This window comes from Salvelinus fontinalis, chromosome 11, assembly GCF_029448725.1.
Source record: "Salvelinus fontinalis isolate EN_2023a chromosome 11, ASM2944872v1, whole genome shotgun sequence".
Lineage (NCBI taxonomy): Eukaryota > Metazoa > Chordata > Actinopteri > Salmoniformes > Salmonidae > Salvelinus > Salvelinus fontinalis.
Window position 1 is genome coordinate 32099183 of NC_074675.1, and position 17785 is coordinate 32116967.

Genomic DNA, 17785 nt, shown 5'->3' on the forward strand with positions numbered 1-17785 from the left:
GTTTATGTTTGTTTTGGGTAGAGTCACAAGATGGGACATTTTACAGTCACCTCCAAAATGATTGACACCCTTGATAAAGATCAGAAAATGTGACTGTATAAAATAAATCATACACATACTGAGCTATATTGTATGCTCAGAAAATATTGAAAAGAATATAATTTTATACAAATATAATTGGCCAGAGAAAGAGATTTTGTTTAACAACTAATAATTTTGTATCTAAAAAAAGATAGGTGTCAAAATGATTGGCACCTCTAAAGATTCTTATCGATAAGATCAAACAAAATCCAATCTGCATTAACGTTTAACTTTTTCATCTCAGCTTAAAGGGGCAATCAGCAGTGGCTACATCGATTTGTGGACGTATTAATTGATGATATGTACCCAATGATGCTTGAAGAATATAACTTATAAATGCCTCATGAGTTTAGTTCAACTGTCGTAGCCCATCAGAACCCAAAATACAGCGCATTCGGAAAGAATTCAGCCCTTGACTTATTCCACATTTCGTTATATTACAACCTTATTCTAAAATGTATTAAATAGATGTTTTTCCTCATTAATCTCCACACAATACCCGAATAATGACAAAACAAAAACAGGTTTTTAGTATTAAGACCCTTTGCTATGAGACTCGAAATTGAGCTCAGGTGCATCCTGTTTCCATTGATTATCCACTTCTGGTAAATTAAATTGATTGGACATGATTTGGAAAGGCACACACCTGTCTATATAAAGTCCCACAGTTGACAGTGCATGTCAGAGCAAAAACCAAGCCATGAGGTTGGTAGGAATTGTCCGTAGAGCTCCAAGACAGGATTGTGTCGAGGCACAGATCTGGAGAAGGGTACCAAAACATTTCTGCAGCATTGAAGGTCCCCAAGAACACAGTGGCCTCTATCATTCTTAAATGGAAGACATTTGGAACCACCAAGACTCTTCCTAGAGCTGGCCGCACAGCCAAACTGAGCAATCGGGAGAGAAGGGCCTTGGTCAGAGAGGTGACCAAGACCCTGATGATCACTCTGACAGAGCTCAAGTGTTCCTCTGTGGAGATGGGAGAACCTTCCAGAAGACAACCATCTCTGCAGCACTCCACCAATCAGGCCTTCATGGTAGATTGGCCAGACGGAAGCCAGTCCTCAGTAAAAGGCACCTGTAGTCCGCTTGGCAGCTCGCTTGGAGTTTGCCAAAAGGCACCTAAAGGATTCTCAGACCACAAGATTTTCTTGTCTGATGAAACAAAGATTGAACTCTTTGGCCTGAATGCCAAGCGTCACGTCTGGAGGAAACCAGGCACCGCTCATCATCTGGCCAATACCATCGCTACGGTGAAGCATGGTGGTGGCAGCATCATGCTGTGGGGATGGGAGAGTAGTCAGGATCAAGGTAAAGTTGAACGGAGCAAAGTACAGAGAGATTCTTGATGAAAACCTGCTCCAGAGTGCTTCACCTTCCAACAGGACAACGACCCTAAGCACACATCCAAGACAACGCAGGAGTGGCTTCGGGAACAAGTCTCTGAATGTCCTTGAGTGGCCCAGCCAGAGCCCGGACTTGAACATCTCAGGAAAGACCTAAAAAATAGCTGTGCAACGACGATCCCAATCTGACCTGGCAGAGGATCTACAGAGAAGAATTGGAGAAACTCCCCAAATACAGGTGTGCCAAGCTTGTAGCGTCATACCCAAGAAGATTGAGTAAAGGATCTAAATGTCATATTTCCATTTTTTTTTTTTTTTATAAATTTGCAAAAAAAATGTGTAGAAACATCTCAAGGATGATCAATAGAAACAAGATGCACCTCAGCTCAAGTTCGAGTCTCATAGCAAAAGGTCTGTAAATAAAGTATTTCTGTTTTTTATATTTAATAAAATGTGCCAAAATGTCAAAACTGTTTTTGCTTTGTCATTCTGTGGTATTGTGTGTTGATTGATGAGGGGGGGGGGAAACGATTTCATCCATTTTAGAATAAGGCTGTAACGTAACAAAATGTGGAAAAAGTCAAGGGGTCTGAATACTTTCCAAATGCACTGTTATAAGGTTGTTGAACTAAAATGTTTGTAAACAAAGTAAGTTTAAAAATATATATAGCCTCAAAACATGGTTAAACCTATAATTGTAATATCCTGGATGGTCAGTCCTTGCACCCATACCTCTATAAAATTTAGTTGAGAGTGGTTACATTTTTTCCAGCCCCATCCCTCAACTTTTTACTGAAATGGGGCGGGTAGGATGCTTAATTATTGTTTCTACTGCTGATTGCCGCTTTAAGGAACTGTATTGTGGCCTTCCATGGCTTCCTGTTTCACTGGGATATAAAATTAGGTAATACGCATGTAAAATCCATTTGTCATCCATCACCATTGTGAAAGGCAAGGAATTCACAGACGAAAAGAGACACATGGTTGTGGATTTTCATAAATCAGGCAATGGGTTTAAAAAAAAAAACGTCAACAAAAAAAAGATACCGCTATGAGGGCAGTAATTAAGATGTTTAAAACCACTGGAACAGTGGTAAACGTGCCTGGTAAAGGACGCATTTGTATCTTGTCCCACGTATACTGAGGAAGATGGTTCGGGAGGCAAGTAAAAATTCAAGGGCCACAGTTGGAGAATAACAGAACTTGGTGGCATCTTGGGGTCACCAAGATTCCAAAACTACAATTAGACACCACCTCCATTCCAATAGGCTCTTTGGAAGAGTTGCTAGGGTAAAAAAGCCTTTTAAGCGCAACAACAAATGGAAACACCTGGAGTTTGCGAAACGGCTTTGGCACTTGGATTGGAACCGGTGCTTTGGTCAGATGAGACAAAAATAGGGCTCTATGGCCACGCAAACCAGCGGTGGGTTTGGCATTTAAAGAACGATGCATATGCAGAGAAGGACCTCATAACTACTGTAACATATGGTGATGAATCATTGATGTTACGGCGCTGTTTCGCTTGCATTGGTCCTGGGGCACTTGTTAAGGTCAATGGCATCATGGACTTTACCCATTACCAGGACATTTTAGCTGAAAACCTAGTTGCCTCTGCCAGGAGGCTGAAACTTGGCCTCAAGTGGATCTTCCAGCAAGACAATGACCACAAGCATAAAACAATAAAATCCATAAAGAACACCGGACAAGCACACATCAAAATCCACAAAGATCTCCGGACTTGAACCCACTGAAAACCTGGGGTCCGTATGCGTACACTGACGGATATCAAGGATCTGGAAATATTTTGTATGGCAGAATGGTTTAAGATTCCTCCCAGTGTGTTCTCCAATCTCAAAAACATGATATACTGTGAAAAGGCTAAGTGCCATTATCCTCGCAAAGGGAGGTTGCACAAAGTATTGAAAACAGCGGTGCCAATCCTTTTGACACCTATCGTTTTGAGATAAAAAAAGATTACTTGTTCAACAAAATCTCTTTCTCTAAACGATTGTATAAGTATAAAATAATAGAACTGTCCAGGTTTTTTGAGCAGACAATATAGCTCAGAATTTATATTATCTATTTGAGACACAATTTTTTTACTCATCTTTATCAAGGATGCCAATCATTTTTACGAGATGACTGTAATACTGTAGTCGAGAGGAGAAGTGGGGCTGGCATGGAGGGATTGAGTTTAGAAAAGTGATCGGAGAAGTGGGGTTTAATAGTGAGTGAGAGATTCAAGAGAACGGCTGATAGAGAGACAACAAAGCAGGCATAGAGATACTGAAAGCGAGAGGGGAGGAGGGAGGGAGGGAGCCATGTCATCATGCCCTATGAAACAAAATAGGGGCAAAATAGTGAGAGGGGGAGAGAGAGGCAGACAGAGAGCAACACATAACAGAGGAAGCGGGGGTAAAGAGAGCGTGAGAGAGAGAGGCAGATTAGAGAAAAGGAGATAACACAGGTCGATTGAGAGGGAGGGATAGCGGTAGAGAGAGCGAGAGAGAGAAATGGAGGTGTTTTATTCCCTTCCTAAATCCCGGTCAGAGTGATTTTTGCAGCTCACAGCAACGTGGTTGTCATGGTTACATATAAAGATCGTATTTTTGCCATTTTAGCCTGGTCAAGCTTTGAGGCACATGGTTCAAAACCCCCCCCCCCCCCCCCCCCCACACACACACACAAAATATATTCGTCATGGAGCTGTCGAACAGTGAGCCTGTGTGTTAGTGTGTGTGTCTGTGTTGACATTAGTCAGACGTTGTCGCCATAGTCACATTGGCACCATGTTGTCACATTCAAAAGCTCAACACTCTACTCTCTACTCTTTCTCTCCTTCTCCTTCTCTCTCTATCCCGCTAGCCCTTTCTCACTCTCTCTCTCTCTCGCACCAGGAGCTTCTGGGGTAGAGTGGAACTTTCCCTGGTCGCTAGGTAACAGTCTCCGGGCTGAAAGACAAAGCAGGGCCCGGTCTCCATGGCAACTTGAGCAGTGTGAAGAGTGAATGGAGTTTGGGTAGTGGTGGTAGTAGTAGTGGTGTGTGTGGGCAATAAAGGGGAGGTTGTTGATCATTCTTACAACAGTGTAGTGTCTGTGTCGGTGTGTATGGTGCCGCCTGTTTAGCCAGACAGCGACGTGCCCCCCACTCAGACACACACACAAACTCACACACACAAATGGACCATACAGGTCCCTTAGCTCTATTTGACGAGCACACCCCTCACTCACCCAGCAATAGAGAACAGGCATCCATAGGTCGAGTAGCTATTGCAATAGAGTGATGGCGCTAGAGAGAGAGAGAGAGAGAGAGCGAAAGAAAGGGAGAGAGTGAGAGAGCGAGGGGGGAGGGAGGTCAGAGAGAAAGAGAAAGGGGGACCGTGAGAGAGAGGAGAATACTGAATCGCTCTCACTTTGCCCCCTCTTGCATGGCTCAGTGAGAAATATGGTTCAACAGGTGTGTGAGGCATGTTTTTACCCTCATAGTTTGGCCGCTGTTTCCTTTAGCTCCATGACAATTGTATGTGTGCCTGTGTGTGTGTGTCTGCGTCCCTGCCTGTGTGCGTGCACACGTGTACAGTTGAAGTCAGAAGTTTACATATACTTAGGTTGGAGTCATTAAAACTCGTTTTTCAACCACTCCACAAATGTCTTGTTAACAAACTATAGTTTTGGCAAGTCGGTTATGACATCTACTTAGTGCATGACACAAGTAATTTTTCCAACAATTGTTTACAGACAGATTATTTCACTTATTATTCACTGTATCACAATTTCAGTGGGTCAGAAGTTTACATACACGAAGTTGACTGTGCCTTTAAACAGCTTGGAAAATTTCAGAAAATTATGTCATGGCTTTAGAAGCTTCTGATAGGCTAATCATTTGAGTCAATTGTAGGTGTACCTGTGGATGTATTTCAAGGCCTACCTTCAAACTCAGTGCCTCCTTGCTTGACATGATGGGAAAATCAGAAGAAATCAGGCAAGAGATCAGAAAAAAAATTGTACACCTCCACAAGTCTGGTTCATCCGTTTGAAGGTACCACGTTCATCTGTACAAACAATAGTATGCAAGTATAAACACCATGGGACCACGCAGCCGTCATACCGCTCAGGAAGGAGACGTGTTCTTTCTCCTAGAGATGATCGCACTTTGGTGCGATGTGCAAATCAATCCCAGAACAACAGCAAAGGACCTTGTGAAGATTCTGGAGGAAACCGGTACAAACGTATCTATATCCACAGTAAAACGAGTCCTCCTATATCGACATAACCTGAAAGGCCGCTCAGCAAGGAAGAAGCCACTGCTCCAAAACCGCCATTAAAAAATAGCCAGACTACGGTTTGCAACTGCAAATGGGGACAAAGATTGTACTTTTTGGAGAAATGTCCTCTGGTCTGATGAAACAAAAATAGAACTGTTTGGCCAGAATGACCATTGTTATGTTTGGAGGAAAAAGGGGGGGGCTTGCAAGCCGAAGAGCACCATTCCAACCGTGAAGCACGGGGGTGGCAGCATCATGTTGTGGGGGTGCTTTGCTGCAGGAGGGACTGGTGCACTTCACAAAATAGATGCCATCATGAGGAGGGAAAGTGATGTGATATATTGAAGCAACATCTCAAGACATCAGTCAGGAAGTTAAAGCTTGGTCGCAAATGGGTCTTCCAAATGAACAATGACCCCAAGCATACTTCCAAAGTTGTGGCAAAATGGCTTAAGGACAACAAAGTCAAGGTATTGGAGTGGCCATCACAAAGCCCTGACCTCAATCTTATAGAAAATTAGTGGGCAGAACTGAAAAAGCGTGTGCAAGCAAGGAGGCCTACAAACCTGACACAGTTACATCAGCTCTGTCAGGAGGAATGGGCCAAAATGAACCCAACTTTTTGTGGGAAGCTGGTGGAAGACTACCCGAAACGTTTGACCCAAGTTAAACAATTTACAGGCAATGCTACCAAATACTAATTGAGTGTATGTAAACTTCTGACCCACTGGGAATGTGATGAAAGAAATAAAAGCTGAAATAAATAATTCTCGCTACTATTATTCTGACATTTCACATTCCTAAAATAAAGTGGTGATCCTAATTGACCTAAGACAGGGAATTGTTACTAGGATTAAATGTCAGGAATTGTGAAAAACTGAGTTTAAATGTATTTGGCTAAGGTGTATGTAAACTTCCGACTTCAACTGTATGTGTGAGAACAGTAGGTCTTGTTTGCGAGGTGGATAATAGCACAGTGGCATTGCTCTCTAGTCAAATGAACAGTCTATATGGTGTGCTAGGCTCTAGAGCAGCCAGAACTGGGTTCAAATACTATTTAAAACTCCAGTAACTTTGCTCTAGCCTGCCTAGTGTCAGATGGGCGGGGATTACAGATTTGAGACTATTCTCTTGGTCCATGAAGCCAGTTAAGCTCAATGAAGCACAGATGCAGTGTTTGAAATTACATTGAATACTGTTGGAACCCGTTTTGCTTGGGGCTAGGCCAGATGGCTGCCAGGGGGTAGATTTAGGAGTTTACTCACGGGGGAGAGGGGCTGCCTGGGCTAGGCTGGCGTCCTTGTCCCCCCTCTCCACCCTCCTTACACTGGGATAGAGGGGTGGAGGGAGTGAGAGAGAGAGGGAGATAGGTAGAGAGACAGAAGAGACCAGCAGACGTTCTCTCCCCCCTTCACCCTCCACCCACTGGGATAGAGGGAGGGAGGGAGGGGTGGAGGGAGAGGGAGAGAGACAGAGAGCAGCAGACAAAAGCATGTTTGTGTTCATGAGAATGTGAGGTAGACAGTGGCCCTACTATGTGTGGAAGCAGTGTCAGCCTCATCCTAGAGAACGAGGGGGGGTTAAGAAAGAGGGAGAGGGAGGTAGGAGGCATGGAGAGAGAGATGAAGAGTAGAGAGAGCGAGTGAGACGGGGAGAAAAAGAGAGAGATAAGGGGGAGAGAAATAGACTAGAAAGGTACAGAATGGACTAAAAAGTAATAGAATAGAACATCTGTCTCGTGTTGTATTTCTCCACACACACAAAAGCAGGGCTGGTTTATTGTGTTGCAATAGAGAGACCCTTTAGGGTTACAGGGAAAGGGAGAGAGGGCCCACAGAGAGAGAGAGAGAGAGAGAGAGAGAGAGAGAGGAGAGACAGACAGACAGACAGACAGACAGACAGACAGACAGACAGACAGACAGACAGACAGACACATTGACGCTCGCACTCACACTCATCTGAACAAATACACACACACACACCTGCACTGCATTCCATTTTCCATTCACCCGGCGCTAGGAGTGTATTATCCCACGCAACACTCTCTCTTTGTTGACTGAAAACTGTTTTGAATTGAGGGGAGATGAATGTGGCATTTAAGGTAATGACTATGTGTGGCTGGAGGGGTGGGGTGCGGGGGGGACGGCAGGGCCAGTAAAACACACTGTTGTTTTATTGCTCTCCCTTAGTCACAGATCTAGGTTCATTTCACCCACACCCTATCATAACCTTCACCATTTAAGGGAAAATGACACAAACTGACCGTGTAACAGTGTCTGTCAGGAGAAAGATGACTGAGGGAGGGAGAAGACATCCATTGATGCGCGCACACACACACACACACACACACACACACACACACACACACACACACACACACACACACACACACACACACACACACACACACACACACACACCATTGGGCGTATTGTTTGGTGTACCATTGGGTCTGTATATGGATCACTGCCCTCTCCTGGTAGAAGAGAGTATGACACTTCTAGTATTTAGGTCATCCCTGAGCCTTGTTAATCATACATACACATCAGTGGAGCTGGTGGGAGGAGCTATAGGAGGACGGGCTCATTGTAATGGCTGGAATGGAATAGAAGGAAAGGAGTCAAACCTCTGGTTTCCAAATGTTTGATGTGTTTGATACCGTTCCATTTATTCTAGTCCAGCCATTACAATGGGACCGTCCTCCTATAGCTCCTCCCACCAGCCTCCTCTAATACACACATGCACACACACAAGTCGCATTCGGAGAGATCCACCAAGAATTCTTCTTCTGCTTTTCAAGACAAGACAGCTGTATGTGTGTACCGTATGCGTTACTTTTTATTGTAGGTAGATGCCATTGTACAAGAGCACACACACACACATACAGTACACACACACACACACACAGGAAACACCTGAAAAACACTCAGTTACTGTCACACTGTTACTCAAAACTCAATCACCCACATCAAATACACTCTTTCACAAAGAGGATAATCTTATCAAGTGCATTGTCACATCGGCACCACAGTGTCACACAACAGCTAAATATTGTCATATTAACAGTCCCGGACGCATACAGTGTATTGATGTGTATTGATGTTTGTGTGGCTTAGTAGTAAGTATAGCCACATTCCAGCCTCCCATCTACAGAGTTGCCTGACTTTACCGGAGAGATCCAATAGAATAGAAGGACTGCTTCTGTGCTCCCCATTCTATCTTACTCTTCTATTCTCCATCTCCCATTCGCTCTCATCTTTCTATTTCTCTCTATCTATATATCTATCTCGCTCTCTCTTTCTCTCTTGCTCCCCCGCTCTCTCTTTTTCTCTCTTTCTCTCTAGAGAGATGTTTCCCCTAACCACAGATGTAGGATCAGATTACACAACCCAAACCATTAGAGAGTTGGAAATACAACTGACTTTAGGACAGTGGTTAGGGGTAATGTCTAGAGAAAAGAAAATTGACACACGAAAGAAAGGTAGCCACACGCTCATACTTTGATGCAAAGTATGTGTTTAAGGTTCACTGTTTCAAAATTAGCTAACAGCTCTCTCTCTTCTCTCTTTCCCTTCCTGCCCTCCCTTCTCCTCCCTCCCTCAGACCATGTCGGAGTACAGTTCTTTGCTCAGTGACCTGTCTGAGAACATCACCAACGAGGACTTGGACCAACTCAAGTCAGCCTGCAAGGAGGACATCACAGAAGACCAGAGCAACACAATCACCTCCTCCAAGGAGTGGTTCAACTACCTGGAGAAAAACGAAAAGCTGGCACAGGGTGAGAGAGGGAGAGTTTTCCAGGTTTCCCGGTTCAACATTTGGGAAGGGAAGGGAGGAGGAGGAAGGGAGAGAGGGAGGGGAGTGTAGGGCCCTATAAAATCTGTTATATTTTTTGCCTGATTCCGTTAATTTTTTCCCCAAAATTTTCCCGAACTCCACAACAATGCTTAAACCACATCAGGAGACCACTTTTGAGGTCTGGGAAAAATCGAAGGAATTTAGATTTTGGGGTGTGGTTACCCTTTAATTCATGTGCACACCAGCCAGAGACCGTTGTTTTGTTAGTGATGTTTCTGTAGTATTCACCTGATTGCAGAGTTTGCAGAACAAATGGCCACAGGATTGATGCAAATAATCACGATATCATTCTGCCAGATAGGCTAAATTGTAGTTTAATTGAGAAGGTTTTTGGGGAACCTTTTCATCTCTACCAGAAGATGTTATCAGTAGCATCATCATCGCTAGCGGCTACACAAAGTATATGCGTGCACCGCACACATACACACAGACTTCGGCGTTCCGGTGCCGTTTCAGAAAGTTGCAGGAAAGTACGAACCACTGATGCATGTTGTTGATGTCTTATGATTTACTTGGGTAAATTCACACATTTTCAAATAATTTCAATACATGTAGTTGATTTCCTACTAAGGTCAATACATTTTGGAACATTGTTGAATTCCGTGTAAATGGGATTCCGTCAACGTTCTCCGCGACACAGATTTTATAGGGCTCTAGGAGTGGAGAGTGACCGGGAGAAGAATGACAAACTGGCACAGTGTGAGAGATGCAGAGAGAGAGGAAGGGGACGGAGGAGAGGGAGGGATGGAGGGTCATTTCATGGAGCAAACGAGCGAAGATCTTATAATGCACGTTTAAGAAACGTTTCAAATGAAATCACTTTCATATTTCAATTTGTATTCTTGCACAGATCTTTGCTGTTTTGCACCTCAAAAATGATCACCCTATGTTGCCCGTCTTATAGATAACCTGTCGTACATCGAGCACATCTTTGAGATATCACGACGACCAGACCTGCTGACCCGGGTCATTGAGTATCGCACCACCGTACTCAAGATCTCTGAGGACGACGAGATCGACACCAAGCTCACACGCATCCCCTCCGCCAAGAAATACAAAGGTGTGTGTGACACCAAGCTCACACGCATTACCTCTGCCAAAAAACATTCAACTTTTACTGAGACTTTACGCTTTCTTCTTTCTCTTTCTCTCTCCTCAGATATCATTCGCCAACCCTCTGAAGACGAGATCATCAAGTTGGCTCCTCCCCCTAAAAAAGTGTGAGGTCATCACCCCTGACCTTTGCACTTTGACCTCTGGCACTCCAACCATCTCGACCCCCCCCCCCCCTTCGCCCCCGCCTCACCCCCGTTCCACTAGCAGACACCACATGACACAGAGACTAGCAGCCCCTCTCCAATTAACCAATCAGATCGCCACGATGCTTCGCTGCCACGTTTGCCGCGATCGCCTCTTCCCTGACTGAAGAGAGGAAGAGCTCAAGATGAGAGAAAGATGGAGAGAACAAAAAAGAGAAAGAAAGAAAGACAGAGCCAAAGCTAAAATCCTATCTCTCTTTGTTAAAAGATGTGTGGGTTAGTTTGTGTACCTGTAACACTGTTTTGAGAAAACTGTGCAACCATATTATTCAATCAATCTTGCAGTGCACTTGAATTGCTATATCACTAAGGGGCAAATCCTAACTTCAGTCCAATGTTCACTTAGTCATGCATTGGGATACTACGTGCAAATGTGACTTAAGTGTAAGTTAGACATCCACTTAACTTAGCATTATGCATTGCTTTATCAGTTGAGCAAGAAGACACCTATAATAAAGGGTGTCATATTCCCTTTATTCAAAACTCGGATGACATCAGTTCATTGGATATTAAAAAGTATTTTGTTAGATAGTCGTAGAAAAAGCCAATATTTGCCTTTAGACCAGCCATACATAGCATGGAATTATCAAAGAAGAAAATGTTATGATATTAAGTTTATGTATTCGGTAATTCAACATTAGTCAAATGTTATCGCTTAAACAGTCACACTTATTTACCCTCATTGTGATTTTACACAGAGATTCAATGCTCCTTTACTGTGAAATTCTATTAATAAAAGACACCTTATTGTGAAAGCGTATTATAAAAACGTATACAAAATGATTATATTGATCAACTTAAAACACCTTATGAAGCAGTATACGAACCATATGATATGAAAAAAGTCAACAAAATATTTTATATCCTTATAAAATATATTTAAAAAAAAAATATATATATATATATAGTTACTATAGTGCTTCGTGTGGTGTTGATCGGTATAATATTTTTGTATATGTTTTATCATACGCTTTTACAATAAGGTGTACCTATAAACGTAATTATTTTACTCAATAACAACAGCAACAAAAATGTTTAATGGGCAGTTACTTCGCTTTAGTAGCAGGGCTCTACACAATTTTCTCCAGTGCCAAGAAAGACACTTGAGATGGTAGCCTATGATTAAAAAAGTAACCTATTTCATCTAACATATCAAGGACATGCAGGATGGATATTTTGATGTGCAAACTGTCAAAACAGGATCCAGAATTATCAGAGATTATTGGCTCTTCGGAGAATTTGCCCGACATCTTTGTGCATATTAGCGTATAAGCTATTATTCACCACCTGAGGAAGTGGGAACTCAAAACATTTAGCCATGGAGGCTAATCGATTAATCAGTAAATGCAGGCTAATGTTCAAGACTAGGCTTCTTGCTATAGGCCTTTTCACTGCAAGTGGCGCACTCGGCTCCGCTACGCAGTTGCATCAAAACCATACTAACTACAGCCTACTCCGGTTGTAAAGTAGGGCCGCGAACTCAATATTAAGGGGTACATGATATACTCACAGAAAGCTGTGACTCTCCTCTCTGTAACTAAAATAACAGTGGTTGCTTGTTTTTCTCGCAATAGCCTTTTGAACAACAGTCATATGCTTGTGCTTCTCAGAATGCATTTCCTCTGTGCGCAAACAGTGGGGAGATGGAGTGAGAGTCAGCAGCCGACAACGAAACAGGAACAGGCAAATACTTTCATAAGTAGGAATCAATATAATGTATAGGCTATTACATTTGACACAATAATGGTTTTTAGAACAATCTACATGAACGTTGTGTAGCAAAATCACAGAAAATTACCTGCGTAAGTAAAATGCTTCGGTAAGAGGAAGGCAATGTCGGTGTGGGTAATTTTCGGTTTATCGTCCCATCTTCAAAATATATAAACATGTGTCTTTCTGCTCAGACAATGCCACTTGAATTCCAGCCGAATAGTTTTTCAGTACGTAAAACAACTGACCAATCATAGAGCAGGGAAGACCACCGCTTCTGAAAGGAAATGTAAGGAAAGAACAAAATGGTAGAAAGAAAAAAACTGGCTTAATATCATGAAAACAAAGTACAATATATAAATCAATGATATACGTCAATTGTTCATAATCTCGTTTGTGAAACGCCCAAGTACTGCATGAGTCATCAATAAACACACAACAGTCAACGACACTCTGAATAATCTCATCCCTAATCCGCATTTTGAGCTGTCTCAGCCATTGTACATCAATAAAAAAAAAACAAGACTGTTGATTCAAATGATATAATTACTCATTTACGTATATTACACTGTGTTTCATCCCTACGAAGACGCCTTAGCAGAATTGGTGTATGTGACAACTAATGTGAAAATGTATGTGTGCAAGTGTGGTTGCACCCGCACACCAGTGGAGGCTGCTGAGGGGAGGACGGTTCATAATAATGGCTGGAACGGAGCGAATGGAATGGCATCAAACACGTTGACTCCATTATACTCCATTCCAGACATTATCATGAGCCGTCCTCCCCTCAGCAACCTCCACTGCCGCACACATCAAATTCAGTCTCACTCGTAAAGAAGGGGACAATATTGTAAGTTTGCTGAGCACTTTGCCAGTGGTCCGTGTAGATGTCTGCTAAACTAAAGGGTCTAGGCAGGGACAGTGATCACCTGTGTGTGAGCTAAGGCTCCCGAGGTTTCCTGACCCGAATGAAACCTTTTCTGATGTCCTTAGAGCTCAGAAAGACTTACAATTATAGAAAGGTCTGTGTGTATAGTCCCAGCACAATGGCCACCACTTTCTCTGAACAAAACAAACACCTTTTCTCTCCTATAACCCCTACCCTCACCTCTCCCCCCCATTCCATCTTTCCCCCTCTTTCCCTACCCCCAGTGCCAATGACCAAGCCTTTTATTTCGATCGCAGATTTTGTGATCTGTTTTTGTATTGCTCGCTGTTTATCGTAGTGTTGGAACTGATTTGTATCCTATGCATTTAACTTTATTTGTTATGTACACCTCCACATGTATTATCCTCATTATGTAGACCAGGGCCTGTATTCACAAAGCGTCTCAGAAAAGGAGCCCTGATCTAAGATCAGGTCCCCCCCGTGTTTATATAATTGTATTCGTTATGATCTAAAAGGCAAAACTGATCCTAGATCAGCACTCCAAGTCAAAGACTCTTTATGCATACCGAACTAAGTCAAAAAGAGTATTGTAAATATGTTCAGACCATTTGTATTAAGGTAGACAGCCAAGCAAGTCACCCTTTCAAAGCCAGCACCCCTTTATAGTGAAGCGGTGGCTGCTGCGAACAAACCCTGTGCTGAAATGTGTTATTTGATCCTAGATATGTTGCTAGGGGCAGCATTAAGGTATGGTTATAATCAGGGTTAGGTTAACCTGATCCTGGATCTGTTGCTAGGGAGAAGGAGTACAGTATTGCAGGCAACGGCACTCAGTTGTACTTAACCGCTATGATCTGTGGGCGCTGGTCGACAGGGTAGGTAGGTAGGTAGGTAGGTAGGTAGGTAGGTAGGTGCTCGTCTTGCTGGGGAGTTTGTGTCAGACGACCATTGTAGATCCTCTTTGGCCTACTATCGCACTAACCACTTACAGAGTTCTGGAGATAAACATAGGAATTGTCCTCACTGTAAAACTTTGGAGGGATTTTAAAAAAAAATTTTTATCAATTGTTTGGTGTAGATTCTTATGAGGATCGCAAGGGAGGTGTTTTCTTGTTTGTTTTTGTCTTGTTTTTGTTTTGCGTGTTGTTGTTTTTTCATGCTTACAGCATGTAGGGAATTGTGAATCTCGGTGTCTGTGAACAAGTGACAATTTTTTCAAGTCAGAATTCCATTATAGGTCATGGACTGTGTCATGTTAGCAATTGTTTGTGGTAGGATATCAGTAGAGAAATGGATAAACCTTACCCACACAAACACTCATAATGCACCGATGAACTAAATAATAACACAAATCAATGGCCCGATACCAATAAGGATCAACCTTCACTTTACAACATTCAAATTCTTCTCATATCTAAACGCATATGTATTTGGTTATCCATGTTTGTTTGGTTGTAGCTACTGTATATACATATTTCTATATTTCAGCTCACACCCAGAAAAGTAATTCAAACGGCGAGGAAGTTGCCATATTCGTTACTAAGAATGCAAAGGCCTTTTCATTCCTGTGAAAAGGTGGAATGAAAACCCCTTTTTCTCTCTTCCCCCTCTTTTACCCTTTGTCTTCCTCAGACCCCCCCCCCCCCTCATGAATCAGCCTATCTATCAAGTGTTCTATATCTATGGTAAAATCTCTCAATAGGGTCCAACCCATGGCGCTCGGTGTGGATTTTATATCTTTCTTATTGGTTAGAAATCACGTGTATGACATCGCTTTGCTTTTTATGTGGCCATTGGCACAAATAATAACAACATATCACTCACAAATGATGTCAATTTGGAATTCCGTGTACCAATTACATATCAAGTTACAAAAGAATGCTGCAAAAAATGTGTATAAAAAAAATAATAAAATATAAATAAAAAATAAACATACATATATATATATATTTGTCATATAGGCTAACAATATAACCAAGACATACATCGACCTATAATTATAATGATCATTTTAAGACGTACGACAAAGCTAACCGTCACAGAGAGCTCATCAAACTACAATTCAAATTCAACCTATTCAAACTACAGGAGTTTGACTTTTCCCTTTATCCCTTCGTTTACATTCGATACACTTAAGTTATGATTGAAGGGATTTTACAGTAGTTCATTGTCCTATGTTTACGTTTCAATTTTCTTCTGATTAGGTTGTACATATATCTGAGGAATTTATATCAATGTGTTGGTTTCGTAATGGATTAATTTATTTTATGCCAATATATTGTTTGTTTTTGTATTTTTTAAGTATTCTGATATGTTCACTAAATGGGGTAAAAACGTGTCACTTATCTGATATTAAGTAAGGATTGATATTACAGAGACCACACTTTAATTTAGATTTTAATCTCTATCCATGTTTTTATCTTTAAATATGGAGTTAGGGGTTGCGTTGTTTTTATTAAATTAGGAGATATACCCATCCTTCCTTAAAAAAGCAGATTGTATTCTATTATTGTATTTAATTTGTCTTCTTATCATCGGATGTATTTTACAACACACACGCAAAATACACAAACTATTATCCAGACAGTTGCTAAATTGCAACCGGATATCCATTGTGATTATCTCTTCACGTCATTGTTGTTGTTTTTTCATTGTGGTTGTTTTTATTGGATTATTGTCATTGTTTTTGATCGAGATGCTTTTGTTTGTTGTGCCGTGAAATGTAACTATCTGAAGGCAGGCCGCTGGGTAGAAAAGTCTCACTCAGAAGAGTTCATTCCATTTCTGTTCTTTTGCTTTTTTTCTTTTTTTTTCTAGCTGTAGAAGAAAGTGTTGATTTGCGGTTGTGAGCCCATGGATAGAGAGGTAGAGGAGGGATGAATTTAGAGTCAGTGCAGTGTAGCTGTAGATGAAAACCCAGGCCCAAATGAAACTAATTGCAAATCAAATAATTTCCCCGAGACTAACAACTTGCTAGGTTTATCGGTTTTAACAGGTTTCAACCGGTTAGCCGCTCTCAATTCCAACAGTGTTAACATAGTATGTGAACCTGTATTGTGATTTCCTTTATCTAAGGTAGATTGAATTTGGGGCCTGAGTTGGATTTGAAGTGGCCGGTGAACTATAAATTACAAAGGTCTTAAAGAATAAGTTCATTATTTTACAACTTAATGTTTGATGGTTCCTTATCCATTACAGTTTATCCTGGCTCATAGACTACGTTCAGGGTAGGGAACCATCCAACATTAAGTAGTAAAATGACAAACTTATCCGTTAAGGTGTTGAATGTTTCAGGAGTCACACATGATGCTGTATAGTAGGCTAGAGAGGTTGTGTTGAGTATTTCTATGTGGAGTTTTGTGTGCTTGGCAAGAAGTTAGTGAGGTTGGGGATTTTGAATGTCTGAAGTTGGGCGATGTTTGTAAAGCAGAAACAACATTGACAAACATCTATTTTTCACGTTCATTGCGTGACAAAAAGAGTGAAAGAGCAAAAATCTATTTCAATTGTGACCATGCATTTTTAAAGCATGACTCTTCAACCTTCTAGGATTAAATAGCAAAATGTGACGTGACAATTTTCAAATAAAAATGTACATTAATATGCACAAGAAGCAAGCTTTCACACCATATAGTAAAAGTGCCAACTTTATAGTTTAGTTGCAAAACTGCTAGGGAGGCGGATGGGAGACTTGACAAATCCTGATGCTTGTATGTGCTGTTAACATGACAGAATAAAAAAAATTGTACAGTATGTGTACTGAACAATCTCTCAGAGGCTACGTTCCGAAATCCACACTGGCGTACTATTTAGAATGCAGTAGTATGTATGCTAGTGTGGATATCGGGACGGAGCCTCTTTATTTTAGACGGAAGTTGAAGGCCGTTTTTGGCGGCTGTAAGAAGCCATTTTAAGTGTGTGTTTTTGCAGTAGAGACTAGCTAGCAACATTTGTTGTGCCGTGTTTTGAGGTGCTCTGCGAGAGGGGAGTTCAACAAGGCGAACCGTATGCGAATGTTTGCTCACAGAAGCTAACACGTTCCGTTTGGTTTGTGTTAGCTGCAAACGTTTGCTAACATTAGCTAGCTAACAGTCTAAAAAGGTAGTGTGCAGCATACATAATAAGAGTCTGTTTTGGGTTTAAACTTTAAAAAAAACCTATTTGCGGCTTCACTGTAACAGTTTTGAATGTTTATTGTTCAACAGATTATTACTAGGTATTCTAAAATTGTTGAACTCCCCTCAAGTCGGTGTCGGGGCCATATATTTAGAGAGTTTGGACATTGTGTTTCTATAATGCACTTATTTTCCATATGGC

General features: G+C 41.7%; 1 protein-coding gene across 1 annotated transcript in view; it reads left to right on the top strand.

Annotated features, from left to right (window-relative positions):
* Positions 1-10846, top strand: part of LOC129865543 (astrocytic phosphoprotein PEA-15) — a 59525-nt gene extending 48679 nt beyond the window's left edge. The window contains exons 2-4 of the mRNA XM_055938412.1: positions 9296-9470; positions 10455-10610; positions 10710-10846. Coding sequence (XP_055794387.1) covers positions 9299-9470; positions 10455-10610; positions 10710-10774 — 393 coding nt within the window. The 5' untranslated portion in view covers positions 9296-9298 and the 3' untranslated portion in view covers positions 10775-10846. The remainder of the gene's footprint in view (positions 1-9295; positions 9471-10454; positions 10611-10709) is intronic.
* The last annotated feature ends 6939 nt before the right edge of the window (positions 10847-17785 follow it).